The 14,964-nt window shown below is 41.8% G+C and overlaps 1 protein-coding gene across 1 annotated transcript in view; it reads left to right on the plus strand.

Annotated features, from left to right (window-relative positions):
• Positions 1-11,727: 11,727 nt before the first annotated feature.
• Positions 11,728-14,964, plus strand: part of LOC135533733 (patatin-like phospholipase domain-containing protein 2) — a 33,228-nt gene continuing 29,991 nt past the window's right edge. Inside the window, exons 1-2 of the mRNA XM_064960996.1 lie at positions 11,728-12,301; positions 12,600-12,832. Of these exons, the coding sequence (XP_064817068.1) occupies positions 12,115-12,301; positions 12,600-12,832 (420 nt within the window). The 5' untranslated portion in view covers positions 11,728-12,114. The remainder of the gene's footprint in view (positions 12,302-12,599; positions 12,833-14,964) is intronic.

Here is a 14,964-nt window from a genome sequence, read left to right on the forward strand (position 1 = left end):
AATGACAGTAAGGTGTTCTAATGATGCGGTCCAATGACAGTATGTGTTCTAATGATGTTGGTCCAATGACAGTAGGTGTTCTAATGATGTTGGTCCAATGACAGTAGGTGTTCTAATGATGCAGTCCAATGACAGAGGGTGTTCTAATGATGCGGTCCAATAACAATAGGTGTTCTAATGATGTTGGTCCAATTTTTTGACTTTATTTAACTAGGCAAGTCAGTTAAGAACAAATAATGATGCAGTCCAATGACAGTAGGTGTTCTAATGATGCGGTCCAATGACAGAGGGTGTTCTAATGATGTTGGTCCAATGACAGAGGGTGTTCTAATGATGTTGGTCCAATGACAGTCGGTGTTCTAATGATGCGGTCCAATGACAGAGGGTGTTCTAATGATGCGGTCCAATGACAGAGGGTGTTCTAATGATGCGGTCCAATGACAGTAGGTGTTCTAATGTTGTTGGTCCAATGACAGAAGGTGTTCTAATGATGCGGTCCAATGACAGAGGGTGTTCTAATGATGCAGTCCAATGGCAGAGGGTGTTCTAATGATGCGGTCCAATGACAGTAGGTGTTCTAATGATGCAGTCCAATGACAGCGGGTGTTCTAATGATGCGGTCCAATGACAGAAGGTGTTCTAATGTTGTTGGTCAAATGACAGAAGGTGTTCTAATGATGTTGGTCCAATGACAGAAGGTGTTCTAATGATGTTGGTCCAATGACAGAAGGTGTTCTAATGTTCTAATGATGTGGTCCAATGACTAATGAGTCCAATGACAGTAGGTGTTCTAATGATGTTGGTCCAATGACAGTAGGTGTTCTAATGATGTTGGTCCAATGACAGAGGGTGTTCTAATGATGCGGTCCAATGACAGTAGGTGTTCTAATGTTGTTGGTCCAATGACAGTAGGTGTTCTAATGATGCGGTCCAATGACAAGGTGTTCTAATGATGCGGTCCAATGACAGAGGGTGTTCTAATGATGCGGTCCAATGACAGAGGGTGTTCTAATGATGTGGTCCAATGACAGTAGGTGTTCTAATGATGACAGTAGGTGCGGTCCAATGACAGTAGGTGTTCTAATGATGCGGTCCAATGACAGTAGGTGTTCTAATGATTCAGTCCAATGACAGGGTGTTCTAATGATGCGGTCCAATGACAGAAGGTGTTCTAATGTTGTTGGTCAAAGAGGTGTTGGTCCAATGACAGAGGTGTTCTAATTATGTTCTAATGATGGTCCAATGACAGAGGGTGTTCTAATGTTGTTGGTCTAAATGACAGAAGGTGTTCTAATGTCCAATGACAGTAGGTGCGGTCCAATGACAGAGGTGTTCTAATGATGTTGGTCCAATGACAGTAGGTGTTCTAATGATGTTCGGTCCAATGACAGTAGGTGTTCTAATGATGCAGTCCAATGACAGTAGGTGTTCTAATGATGTGGTCCAATGACAGAGGGTGTTCTAATGATGCGGTCCAATGACAGTAGGTGTTCTAATGATTCGGTCCAATGACAGTAGGTGTTCTAATGATGCAGTCCAATGACAGAGGGTGTTCTAATGATGCGGTCCAATGACAGAAGGTGTTCTAATGTTGTTGGTCCAATGACAGAAGGTGTTCTAATGATGCGGTCCAATGACAGAAGGTGTTCTAATGATGCGGTCCAATGACAGAGGGTGTTCTAATGATGCGGTCCAATGACAGTAGGTGTTCTAATGTTGTTGGTCCAATGACAGCGGGTGTTCTAATGATGCGGTCCAATGACAGTAGGTGTTCTAATGTTGTTGGTCCAATGACAGAAGGTGTTCTAATGATGCGGTCCAATGACAGAGGGTGTTCTAATGATGTGGTCAAATGACAGTATGTGTTCTAATGATGCGGTCCAATGACAGAAGGTGTTCTAATGATGCGGTCCAATGACAGTAGGTGTTCTAATGATGCGGTCCAATGACAGTAGGTGTTCTAATTATGTTGGTCCATGACAGTATGTGTTCTAGTGATGCTGTCCAATGACAGTAGGTGTTCTAATGATGTTGGTCCAATGACAGTAGGTGTTCTAATGATGCAGTCCAATGACAGAGGGTTTTCTAATTATGCGGTCCAATGACAGAGGGTGTTCTAATGATGCGGTCCAATGACAGTAGGTGTTCTAATGATGCAGTCCAATGAAAGAAGGTGTTCTAATGATGCGGTCCAATGACAGTAGGTGTTCTAATGTTGTTGGTCCAATGACAGCGGGTGTTCTAATGATGCGGTCCAATGACAGTAGGTGTTCTAATGTTGTTGGTCCAATGACAGAAGGTGTTCTAATGATGCAGTCCAATGCCAGTAGGTGCTCCAATGATGTGGTCCAATGACAGTAGGTGTTCTAATGATGCGGTCCATACACATGACCGTCACATATGTTCGTATCCCTCCCCGTTTCACTTTGTTTTATTCCGTTTGGTGCCTAATGAACACGCCCCCTGTTTCATCATTAAAGAAGACTTGATAAAGAGTAACTGTTGGGTTCTTGAGGAAAGAACATTGTCACAGTGCCCATCTCTATGGGTTATGAATGTGATATGAGTTCTTATATAGGTGCCCATCTCTATAGGTTATGAATGTGTTATGAAGTTCTTATGTAGGTGCCCATCTCTATGGGTTATGAATGTGATATGAAGTTCTTATGTAGGTGCCCATCTCTATAGGTTATGAATGTGATATGAAGTTCTTATGTAGGTGCCCATCTCTATAGGTTATGAATGTGATATGAAGTTCTTATGTAGGTGCCCATCTCTATAGGTTATGAATGTGATATGAAGTTCTTATGTAGGTGCCCATCTCTATAGGTTATGAATGTGATATGAAGTTCTTATGTAGGTGCCCATCTCTATAGGTTATGAATGTGATATGAAGTTCTTATGTAGGTGCCCATCTCTATGGGTTATGAATGTGATATGAAGTTCTTATGTAGGTGCCCATCTCTATAGGTTATGAATGTGATATGAAGTTCTTATGTAGGTGCCCATCTCTATGGGTTATGAATGTGATATGAAGTTCTTATGTAGGTGCCCATCTCTATAGGTTATGAATGTGATATGAAGTTCTTAGGTACCCATCTCTATAGGTTATGAATGTGATATGAAGTTCTTAGGTACCCACCTGTATTTGTACTATATGTTGTCCAGCTCCTGGTAGCTGATTCCCAGGTTGATACCGATGGATCTACAGGGAGATGGCCAGCGGGTTCGCCACTGTCAGGTACCCGCTCTCTGTGTCGCCCAGGTTCCACGGAGGGTACTGGGGCTGCTCCCAATCCATACCACCGTTCTCTGAGTTGCCAGCCTGGATAGGAGGAGAAAGAAAGTAGTGATGAGGAGAGGAGAGGAGGAGGAGGATGAGGAGAGGAGGAGGAGGAGGAGGAGAGGAGAGGAGAAGGAGAGGAGGAGGAGGAGAGGAGGAGGAGGAGAGGAGGAGAGGAGAGGAGAAAGAGAGCAGAGGAGAAGGAGAGGAGGAGGAGGAGGAGGAGAGGAGGAGGGGAGAAAGAGAGCAGAGGAGAAGGAGAGGAGGAGAGGAGGAGAGGAGGAGGATGTGGAGAGGAGAGGAGAGGAGGAGGAGGAGGAGGTGGAGTGGAGGAGAGGAGGAAGAGGAGTTGGAGAGGAAGAGAGGAGAATGAGTTTTATGAGAGGAGGAGAGGATATTACCAGTTCTGACCACTAGATGGTGCTAGAGACGTTGATTGCCTCAGACAGTACTGGGTACGCCATTCCTGTTGCTTATCCTCCTTAAATAACTTTAATATTACTATGGGAACATCAGATTTCGGACGACAGTATTGTGTGAACAATATGTTGATACGAATTAGTAATCCCTGTGATTTCTGAAATAAGCTCATGGTAAGGATTTAAACATGTTACTATCAGTGTTCAGCCATTAGCTGTTATCAATCAAATTCAATCTAATGTATTTATAAAGCCCTTCTTACATCAGCTGATGTCACAAAGTGCTGTACAGAAACCCCAGCCTAGAAAACCCAAACAGCAAGCAATGCAGGTGTAGAAGCACGTTGGCTAGGAAAAACTCCCTAGAAAGGCCAGAACCTAGGAAGAAACCTAGAGAGGAACCAGGCTATGAGGGGTGGCCAGTCCTCTTCTGGCTGTGCCGGGTGGAGATTATAACAGAACACGGCCAAGTTGTCCAAATGTTCATAGATGACCAGCAGGGTCAAATAATAATAATCACAGTAGTTGTCGAAGGGTGCAGCAAGTCAGCACCTCAGGATTAAACGTCAGTTGGCTTTTCATAGCCGATCATTAAGAGTATCTCTTCCGCTCCTGCTGTCTCTAGAGAGTTGAAAACAGCAGGTCTGGGACAGATAGCACGTCCGGTGAACAGGTCAGGGTTCCATAGCCGCAGGCAGAACAGTTGAAACTGGAGCAGCAGCACGGCCAGGTGGACTGGGGACAGCAAGGAGTCATCGTGCCAGGTAGTCCTGAGGCATGGTCCTAGGGCTCAGGTCCTCTGAGAGAGAGAGAGAATTAGAGAGAGGATACTTAAATTCACACAGGACACCGGATAAGACAGGAGAAATACTCCAGATATAACAGACTGACCCTTGCCCCCCAACACATAAAATACTGCAGCATACAGTGCCTTGCGAAAGTATTCGGCCCCCTTGAACTTTGCGACCTTTTGCCACATTTCAGGCTTCAAACATAAAGATATAAAACTGTATTTTTTGTGAAGTATCAACAACAAGTGGGACACAATCTTGAAGTGGAATGACATTTATTGATATTTCAAACTTTTTAACAAATCAAAAACTGAAAAATTGGGCGTGCAAAATTATTCAGCCCCTTTACTTTCAGTGCAGCAAACTCTCTCCAGAAGTTCAGTGAGGATCTCTGAATGATCCAATGTTGACCTAAATGACTAATGATGATAAATACAATCCACCTGTGTGTAATCAAGTCTCCGTATAAATGCACCTGCACTGTGATAGTCTCAGAGGTCCGTTAAAAGCGCAGAGAGCATCATGAAGAACAAGGAACACACCAGGCAGGTCCGAGATACTGTTGTGAAGAAGTTTAAAGCCGGATTTGGATACAAAAAGATTTCCCAAGCTTTAAACATCCCAAGGAGCACTGTGCAAGCAATAATATTGAAATGGAAGGAGTATCAGACCACTGCAAATCTACCAAGACCTGGCCGTCCCTCTAAACTTTCAGCTCATACAAGGAGAAGACTGATCAGAGATGCAGCCAAGAGGCCCATGATCACTCTGGATGAACTGCAGAGATCTACAGCTGAGGTGGGAGACTCTGTCCATAGTCGTATATTGCACAAATCTGGCCTTTATGGAAGAGTGACAAGAAGAAAGCCATTTCTTAAAGATATCCATAAAAAGTGTCGTTTAAAGTTTGCCACAAGCCAACTGGGAGACACAACAAACATGTGGAAGAAGGTGCTCTGGTCAGATGAAACCAAAATGTAACTTTTTGGCAACAATGCAAAACGTTATGTTTGGCGTAAAAGCAACACAGCTCATCACCCTGAACACACCATCCCCACTGTCAAACATGGTGGTGGCAGCATCATGGTTTGGGCCTGCTTTTCTTTAGCAGGGACAGGGAAGATGGTTAAAATTGATGGGAAGATGGATGGAGCGAAATACAGGACAATTCTGGAAGAAAACCTGATGGAGTCTGCAAAAGACCTGAGACTGGGATGGAGATTTGTCTTCCAAAAAGACAATGATCCAAAACATAAAGCAAAATCTACAATGGAATGGTTCAAAAATAAACATATCCAGGTGTTGGTAGTTGAAGATATGCCTCTAGTTGTGTGGCAGCTGTGCTTTATCAAAGTGGGTGGGGTTATATCCTTTCTGTTTGGCCCTGTCTGGGGGTATTGTCGGATGGGGCCACAATGTCTCCTGACCCTTCCTGTCTCAGCCTCCAGTATTTACAGTGCCTTGCGAAAGTATTCGGCACCCTTGAACTTTGCGACCTTTTGCCACATTTCAGACTTCAAACATAAAGATATAAAACTGTATTTTTTTGTGAAGAATCAACAACAAGTGGGACACAATCATGAAGTGGAACGACATTTATTGGATATTTCAAACTTTTTTAACAAATCAAAAACTGAAAAATTGGGCGTGCAAAATTATTCAGCCCCCTTAAGTTAATACTTTGTAGCGCCACCTTTTGCTGCGATTACAGCTGTAAGTCGCTTGGGGTATGTCTCTATCAGTTTTGCACATCGAGAGACTGACATTTTTTCCCATTCCTCCTTGCAAAACAGCTCGAGCTCAGTGAGGTTGGATGGAGAGCATTTGTGAACAGCAGTTTTCAGTTCTTTCCACAGATTCTCGATTGGATTCAGGTCTGGACTTACATCCTGAGACAAGGCCGAGCATAGCCCACAGGTATAGTTGAGTATAGTTGTGTCCTTTCTTCTTCCTGGCCACTTTCTCTGGTAGGTCAATGGGAACCTCCCCTCTGGTAGGTCAATGGGAACCAATGGGAACCTCCCCTCTGGTAGGTCAATGGGAACCTCCCCTCTGGTAGGTCAATGGGAACCTCCCCTCTGGTAGGTCAATGGGAACCTCCCCTCTGGAGAAGAGTGATAAGAGTGATCATATATAAAGCACTTAGAACCATTTATGATAATATATAAAGCACTTAGAACCATTTATGATAATATATAAAGCACTTATAACCATTTATGATCATATATAAAGCACTTATAACCATTTATGATCATATATAAAGCACTTAGAACAATTTATGATAATATATAAAGCAATTATAACCATTTATGATCATATATAAAGCACTTATAACCATTTATGATCATATATAAAGCACTTATAACCATTTATGATCATATATAAAGCACTTATAACCATTTATGAAAGCTTATTCCAAACATTATAATATCTTCTGCGCACTTTGTCAGTTGTCCCGACCCTCTAGTCTCTCACCTGCCTCCGGGAAGGGCCCCTGCTGTCTCTGCGTAAGACATACGTAGTCTATCACCTGCTTTCTTGGATATGTTATGAGTGGGGTGGTTTGTCGACCATGAAATATGCCAGGGATATATGTATACTGTAGCTAAGAAAGTAATGTTGTGTTGTAAGATGTTTGTAGCCCATGTGCCTCACCCTAATCATTTGGTGTATTTTCACCTCTTAATTTCACTGACTGTTCTGACTTGGTGGTGCACATGAAGCCTATAACCTGTTCTAGAGAAATGTAATCATTGAATATTGCAAGAGCTTTCATTATCTCCTTATATGCCCCTTTATTTATCATACGGTTCTGACTTGGTATACAGGGAGAACACTGTAAGAACGGCCCATGTTATGAATTCTGTCGCTGTACATTTCAAAACTGCTTAACAAATAGTTATATTGACTACGCCCGTCCTAGCTCGCTCATAAATGTCTTAATCGAAATTACGGATTGTCTCTTATCCGCTTGTCCTCCCCTTTTGCCATAGTTTGTACATCTCAATTGTCATTAGAAACCACATTTGTTGAAGCAAGTCAGCCATGTTAGCTGTGTTTTTTTAAAGGCAGTAAATGAGGCTGAATGAACTGTTTGGCTGCCAGACAAGGCTCCACTGATAGCCAGGTGTAGCAGTGGTAAGGTTGGGACTCTGCTGTTGGGACTTTATGTTGGCCCTAACAGTTTGTGGGCACCTTTTGTCACCGTTATAGTGCAATGAATGTATTGTTAATGGTTGTATAGGGTAGTGGCTTTGCCCCATCAAGATGTACATGCTAAAATCGGCACTGATCTCTTCAGTGTTTTAATTTCCTGAATGTATATCGAGGTCAATATTTACATGAAAGTGGTTATCAGTTTCTCACATCAGTTATATGTATGTGGTCAACGGCTTACTGTATGTAGACCAGGTCTTTCCAAAAGACCATAAAACAGGGCTATTCAAACCCGACCCTGGAGGTCCAGAATTTTCAATTCTACCTGATAATTAATTGCACCCACCTGGTGTCCCAGGTCTAAATCAGGCCCTGATTAGAGGGGAATCACACACCTGGTGTCCCAGGTCTAATTCAGGCCCTGATTAGAGGGGAACAATGAAAATAAGGAGTGGAACTGGCTTCCAGGTCCAGAATTGAATTTAAGGACCATGGGAAAAAAGTATCTCCCTCCTTTGCGTAATCACAGTCTCGGATGAACCTTTGACAGAGTTAATAACCAACAACAGAGAGATATTTATTATGGGTCTCTCGTGAAAGACGAAAACATTTATATGTGTGTGCCAAACGTAAGATTTGGTTCTAGTTTTTCAAGATTAGGATTATGGACACTCAAATTTCTATTTCTATACTGAACAAAAATATCAATGCAACATGCAATTTCTAAGATTTTACTGAGTTACAGTTCATATAAGGAAATCAGTCAATTGAAATAAATGCATTAGACCCTAATCTATAGATTTCACATGACTGGGAATACAGATATGCATCTGTTGGTCACACATATCTTAACAAAAAGGGTAGGGGCGTGGATCAGAAAACCAGTCAGTATCTGGTGTGACCACCATTTGCCTCATGCAGCGTGACACATCTCCTTCACATAGAGTTGATCAGGCTGTTGATGGTGGCCTGTGGAATGTTGTCCCACTCCTCTTCAATGGCTGTGTGAAGTTGCTGGATATTGGTGGGAACTGGAACACGTTGTCATATACATCGATCCAGAGCATCCCAAACATGCTCAGTGGGTGACATGTCTGGGGAGTATGCAGGCCATGGAAGAACTGGGACCTTTTCACCTTCCAGGAATTGTTTCCAGATCCTTGCGACATGGGGCCGAACATTATCATACTGAAACATGAGGTGATGGCAGCGGATGAATGGCACGACAATGGGCCTCAGAATTAAGCAAACCCACAGTTTCATCAGCTGTCTGGGTGGTCTGAGACGATCCTTCAGGTGAAGAAGCCGGATGTGGAGGTCCTGGGCTGGCGTGGTTACACGTGGTCTGTGGTTATGAGGCAGGTTGGACGTACTGCCAAATTCTCTATAACGATGTAGGAAGTAGGAAGTGTAGGAAGTGTAGTAGGTGATGTAGGATGTAGTGATGTAGGAAGTGGCTTATGGTAAAGAAATTAACCTTAAATTCTCTGGCAACAGCTCTACAGTCAGCATATCAATTGTACACTCACTCAAAACTTGAGACATCTGTGGCATTGTGTTGTGTGACAAAACTGAACATTTTAAAGTGGCCATTTATTGACCCCAGTACAAGGTGCACCTGTGTAATAATCACGCTATTTAATCAGCTTCTTGATATGCCACACTGCTAACTAGGGATGTAAACAAATTTCAGACAAATAAGCTTTTTTTAGTGCATATGGAACATTTCTGGGGTCTTTAATTTCAGCTCATGAGACATGGGACCAACACTTTACATGTTGCGTTTATATTTTGGTTCTGTGCATTTACATGTACAGGGACTTGAAATAAAACACATTTTAAAGCAACTCAATTGACTTTGTCTGAAGGTTCCCATTGTTGATTATGATGATTGGCTTTGTCTGAAGGGATTCCCATTGTTGATTATGATGCTTGACAATCCCTAACAGCAACATTAGTCATTAGGCTATTTAAGGATTCAGATTAGAACAGTTTATGGTAATTGGGAAATACTGTATGTGTGTGTGTCACGCCCTGACCTTAGAGATCCTTATTTATTCTCTATGTTTGGTCAGTGTGACTCGGGTGGGAAAGTCTATGTTTTCTATTTCTTTGTTGTTTTCCCGGGTGTGGTTCCTAATCAGAGGCAGCTGTCTATCGTTGTCTCTGATTGGGGATCATATAGAAGTTGTCCCTTTCCTTTTGGGTCTTGTTTTCTGTTTAGTGGTTTTTGCCTGACAGAACTGTGCGCTTTCGTTTTTCACGTTTGTTATTTTGTATGAGTGTTTTTTTGAATATTAAAATCATGAACACTTTCCACTCTGCGCCTTGGTCCACTATTCATTCAACAAACGAGAGCCGTTACAGAGTGTGTGTGTGTGTGTCACAGAAGTTTGGTTTCATAATAGGATATATTAATAGTGTATACATATGATATCATTATAGAACATATTGATATTCTACTACTACACACACACACACACACACACACACACACACACACACACACACACACACACACACACACACACACACACACACACACACACACACACACACACACACACGCACACACACACACACTCTCACACACACACACACACACACACACACACACACACACACACACACACACACACACACACACACACATACACACACACACACACACAGTGACACTCTGTCACACACACACACACTCTCACACACTCTCACACACACACACACACACACACACACACACACACACACACACACCCCACACACACACACACTCTCTCACACACACACACACACACACACACACACACACACACACACACACACACTCTCTCACACACTCTCACACACACACACACACACACATACACACACACACACACACACACACACACACACACATACACTTGAGCAAATACATATGCCAGCCTGGGAGATGGTTAATCAGGAGAAACAAACAGATGTTATGATATAATATGTTGTTATTCTTGGCAGGAATGTATTCTGTGAATGTCCTAAAATGATCCATTGGAGAATTGCAGCCACGTTACTTCACGATGTGGTAATGTTTTTCCAGGGTTTTTGACAGTTGTTCACAATTGTTTCACAAGATACAAATGTCTTCCCTACACTCTGTTCTTTCCATGCTGTGAACAACACTTAAAATATGCAGCACAAAGGGATATATACTGATAAATAAATCATGCAAATGGAGTTACCTCGACCCATATATAACATGTTATCACACTATAAGTAAAGCACAATGCCGTTTTGGATTCTGGCAAAGGTGTCATAGAGGAAATCAAGTTGAAATCAAACAGTCTTTCTGGTTTGTTGTTTATTTCATGTTTTTCTAGTACCATGTGATAGCAGACACTCTACACTGTATTGTTCATTGTTGTTTGGAAGTAATAGAACAAACGAAATGTGAACCAAAGGAAGCACAACATAAGTGTATTATTTGCTTGATAAACACACAGTCCCATCAAAGAACACTCGTTTTTATGTGGGCCAATGGCTATAAACAACAATATTATTGTCAATTGCGTCTTTAAACTATGTAAACACATTCCTACCGAGGTGGAATATATTTGTTTTGTCCCTAGAGGTCTTTGTTGACAATGTTTAAAAAAATGTCTTTTAAATAAATAATTTAACCTTTATTTATCTAGGCAAGTCAGTTAAAGAACACATTGTTATTTACAATGACGGTCTAGTCTATAACAAACAGTTTATTCGCTACACAGCAATTAGATTCCTGAGTATGACGAGAGTATGAATTTATTCTTGTCTCAATTTAAAATAAAATTATGTAAGTAAACTGTTGACCAATTTCATTCAAGAGCAAGAGAAGATATAGTCAAAATGCGACAGGGACAGGTGACAAACGGGGACACCGAAAAGCCCCTCTCAGAAAATCCAAGATATTCTGAGTGACGGCAGATAGGGGGTGAGGAGACCGTCACATGGAACTCAGCCACTGATAGGACGCGTGTTTCAGGGATACAGATTCTGATTGGACATTGCGATTAAACATCACGCCCTTCCTCCTCGCTGTGTACACAAATGCGACAGAGAAGAACGAAAGTGCCAGAGAGGGGACACAGCTTTCAATGACAGATGTTGAACAGTTTTCACCTGGATAAAGTGATTGTTTTTTGGACAAATACGTTACTATCGAACAACAGGCAATTGTCTTACAAAAAGAATAAACGTGTGAGGAAGGGAATGGTGAAGATGTCTTCAAGAACAGAAAGACAATCAACTTGTTGACAGTCAGTCAAGTGTTGAACTATATGAAAACAGACAGATCGCTCAGGGAACGACAAGGGGACAGCAACCACCAATAGCTGAAATTTTACACACATTGTGAACATTCAAAGACTGTGGTATTACCAGCACTTTAGATAACTAGTTGCAGAGCTTTCTGTCGTTCAGTCGACTGTCTCTCAGATAGTGGCTAGCTATGTTTCCTCTAGATTCTACGTGGAACATTTCCTTTGCAGGTTGTGGTTTCTTGGGGATCTATCATATTGGTGTAGCGAGTTGTCTACTGGAACAGTGTCCTTTTCTAGTCCACAACGCCCGCCACATATATGGGGCATCGGCAGGGGCGCTCACCGCATCTGCGCTGGTCACCGGAGCGTGTTTAGGTAGGCAGTGCTGAACTTTACTCTAATTATTACATAATAATTTGACTGTGTGTCAGTTTCGTGCTTTTTTTTTTGCTGTCCGCCCTGTCTTTGCATGTTGATTGTCTACTGTTACCCACCCTGTTCTGCTTGATGGCAACCTTGTGAAAATGATACACATTCATGTTTTTCCAGTTGCCAACAATAGAAACGCCCGTTATGACGTCACGTCATACCGTTACCATACACTCGCAGGTCTAATGATCTGTGACATACTGTATAATAACAGTATTCTGTCATCTTCTTGATTCCTCATCAGGTGAGGCAGGCGCCAACATCATTGATGTGGCTAAGGATGCCCGGAAGCGTTTCCTGGGTCCTATGCATCCATCTTTCAACCTGGTCAAGATCATGCGTAACATGCTGTATAAAACCCTGCCACCCGATTCCCACCACAGAGCCACAGGGAGGCTGGGCATATCACTGACCAGGGTGACCGACGGAGAGAATGTCTTGGTGTCCCACTTCAACAGCAAGGAGGAGCTGGTGCAGGTGAGTGTCTCAAAACATGTTCTGATCGGAATAAATTACCATTGAGACACATAGGACTGGTTTCCCAGACACAGATTAAGCCTGATCCTGGACTAAAAAAACAAACGTTCTCCACGGAGATTCTATCCTATTGAAATAATCTCAGGTTAACCCAGAACAAACATTTTGCGTAATCTGTCAGATGGTTGATTAAGTTCTGGGTCCAGAAGAGATTGGAACCAGAACAAGGGAGCTCCACCCTCTCTCTTTGTCTAAATGCCCCCCCCTTTCCAAAAATCTAAAGAAGCTAACAGTTGCAAAATCGGGATTTTTCCAAAGCACCTGAACTAATGCTGCTTGTTATCTGACATATCCCGTTGTATCATGACGAGGGCTGTTGTGGTGACCGTATTACTGCCACACCGGCGGTCACGAATCACGAAGGCAGTCAAATTCCACGTTCACCTGTTTAGTCACTTTAATTAGGCTTCTTTAAGCTCTGATGCTGCTTCTGGTCATTAGTATCCTGCCAAACTGGCTGACTGCCTGGTACTCAGCACTCTGTTGTCCCTCTAATCACTCTGACATCACTGCAAATGTAATCGTAAATCTAATCAAACATTTCATGAGAACCCATGAGCTCATGTTGCACAACATTTCTGTAGGCTATGCAATTGCACGAGAAAACAGAGTGATTGCCTCTAATAAAAAGAGGAGGATCCCAACAGATACATATTCTATATTTATTTCTCAACATTACTAATATGAAGCACATTGCTTCTCTTTACAACAGGAATATAGCCTACCTGGCTGGCATGAAAATGAACAATGGGAAAGCATCCTCCATTCTCTACGTACAGTGGGGCAAAACATTATTTAGTCAGCCACCAATTGTGCAAGTTTTCCCACTTAAAAATATGAGAGAGGCCTGTAATTTTCATCATAGGAACACTTCAACTATGACAGACAAAATGAGAAAAAAAATCCAGAAAATCACATTATAGGACTTTTAATGAATTTATTTGCAAATTATGGTGGAAAATAAGTATTTGGTCAATAACAATCTCAGAACAACAGCAAAGGACCTTGTGAAGATGCTGGAGGAAACAGGTACAAAAGTATCTATATGAATCCTAACTGACCTAAAACAGGGAATTTTTACTAGGATTACATGTCAGGAATTGTGAAAAAAATGAGTTTAAATATATTTTGCTTAAACTGTATATTATTTAGCATATGTAAAGACAAGATTAAATCAAGAATAGTCTGATGGGTGACAATATTAGCCTATCACTTGTGAATGATATATTATCACTTGTGAATTATATATTATCATTTGTGAATTATATATTATCACCTGTGAATGATGCCCAGCATAAGAAACAAAGCCTTTTTTTGTTGCTACTTGTTCAAATCATAGTATCACACCTCATGAAGCCTAAACAAAAGGCCTATATGTTCTAATAAGGTTAGTATCACACCTCATGAAGCCTAACCCACAGGCCTATATGTTTTAATAAGGTTAGTATCACACCTCATGAAGCCTAAACAAAAGGCCTATATGTTTTAATAAGGTTAGTATCACACCTCATGAAGCCTAACCCATAGGCCTGTATGTTTTAATAAGGTTAGTATCACACATCATGAAGCCTAGTCCATAGTCCTATAAGGTTAGTATCACACATCATGTAGTCTAGCCCATAGGCCTATAAGGTTAGTATCACACATCATGAAGCCTAGTCCATAGTCCTATAAGGTTAGTATCACACCTCATGTAGTCTAGTCCATAGTCCTATAAGGTTAGTATCACACCTCATGAAGCCTAGCCCACAGGCCTATATGTTTTAATAAGGTTAGTATCACACCTCATGAAGCCTAGCCCACAGGCCTATATGTTTTAATAAGGTTAGTATCACACCTCATGAAGCCTAGCCCACAGGCCTATACGTTTTAATAAGGTTAGTATCACAACTAAAGTAGCCAAATAACTTATTACATTTAAGAACAATAATCTAGAATAGGTCGACTTTTGTCCAATGGGGGATAGTAGATTGACATAGACTAGTGCTTTGGCTGTTCGTTAGGACTTACTCATCTTGTTGGCTGATGAAAAATACATCTTCGATATGCGCTAAGGAATCGGATAAGGACGC

This window comes from Oncorhynchus masou, unplaced genomic scaffold (assembly GCF_036934945.1).
Source record: "Oncorhynchus masou masou isolate Uvic2021 unplaced genomic scaffold, UVic_Omas_1.1 unplaced_scaffold_2632, whole genome shotgun sequence".
NCBI classification, from domain to species: domain Eukaryota; kingdom Metazoa; phylum Chordata; class Actinopteri; order Salmoniformes; family Salmonidae; genus Oncorhynchus; species Oncorhynchus masou.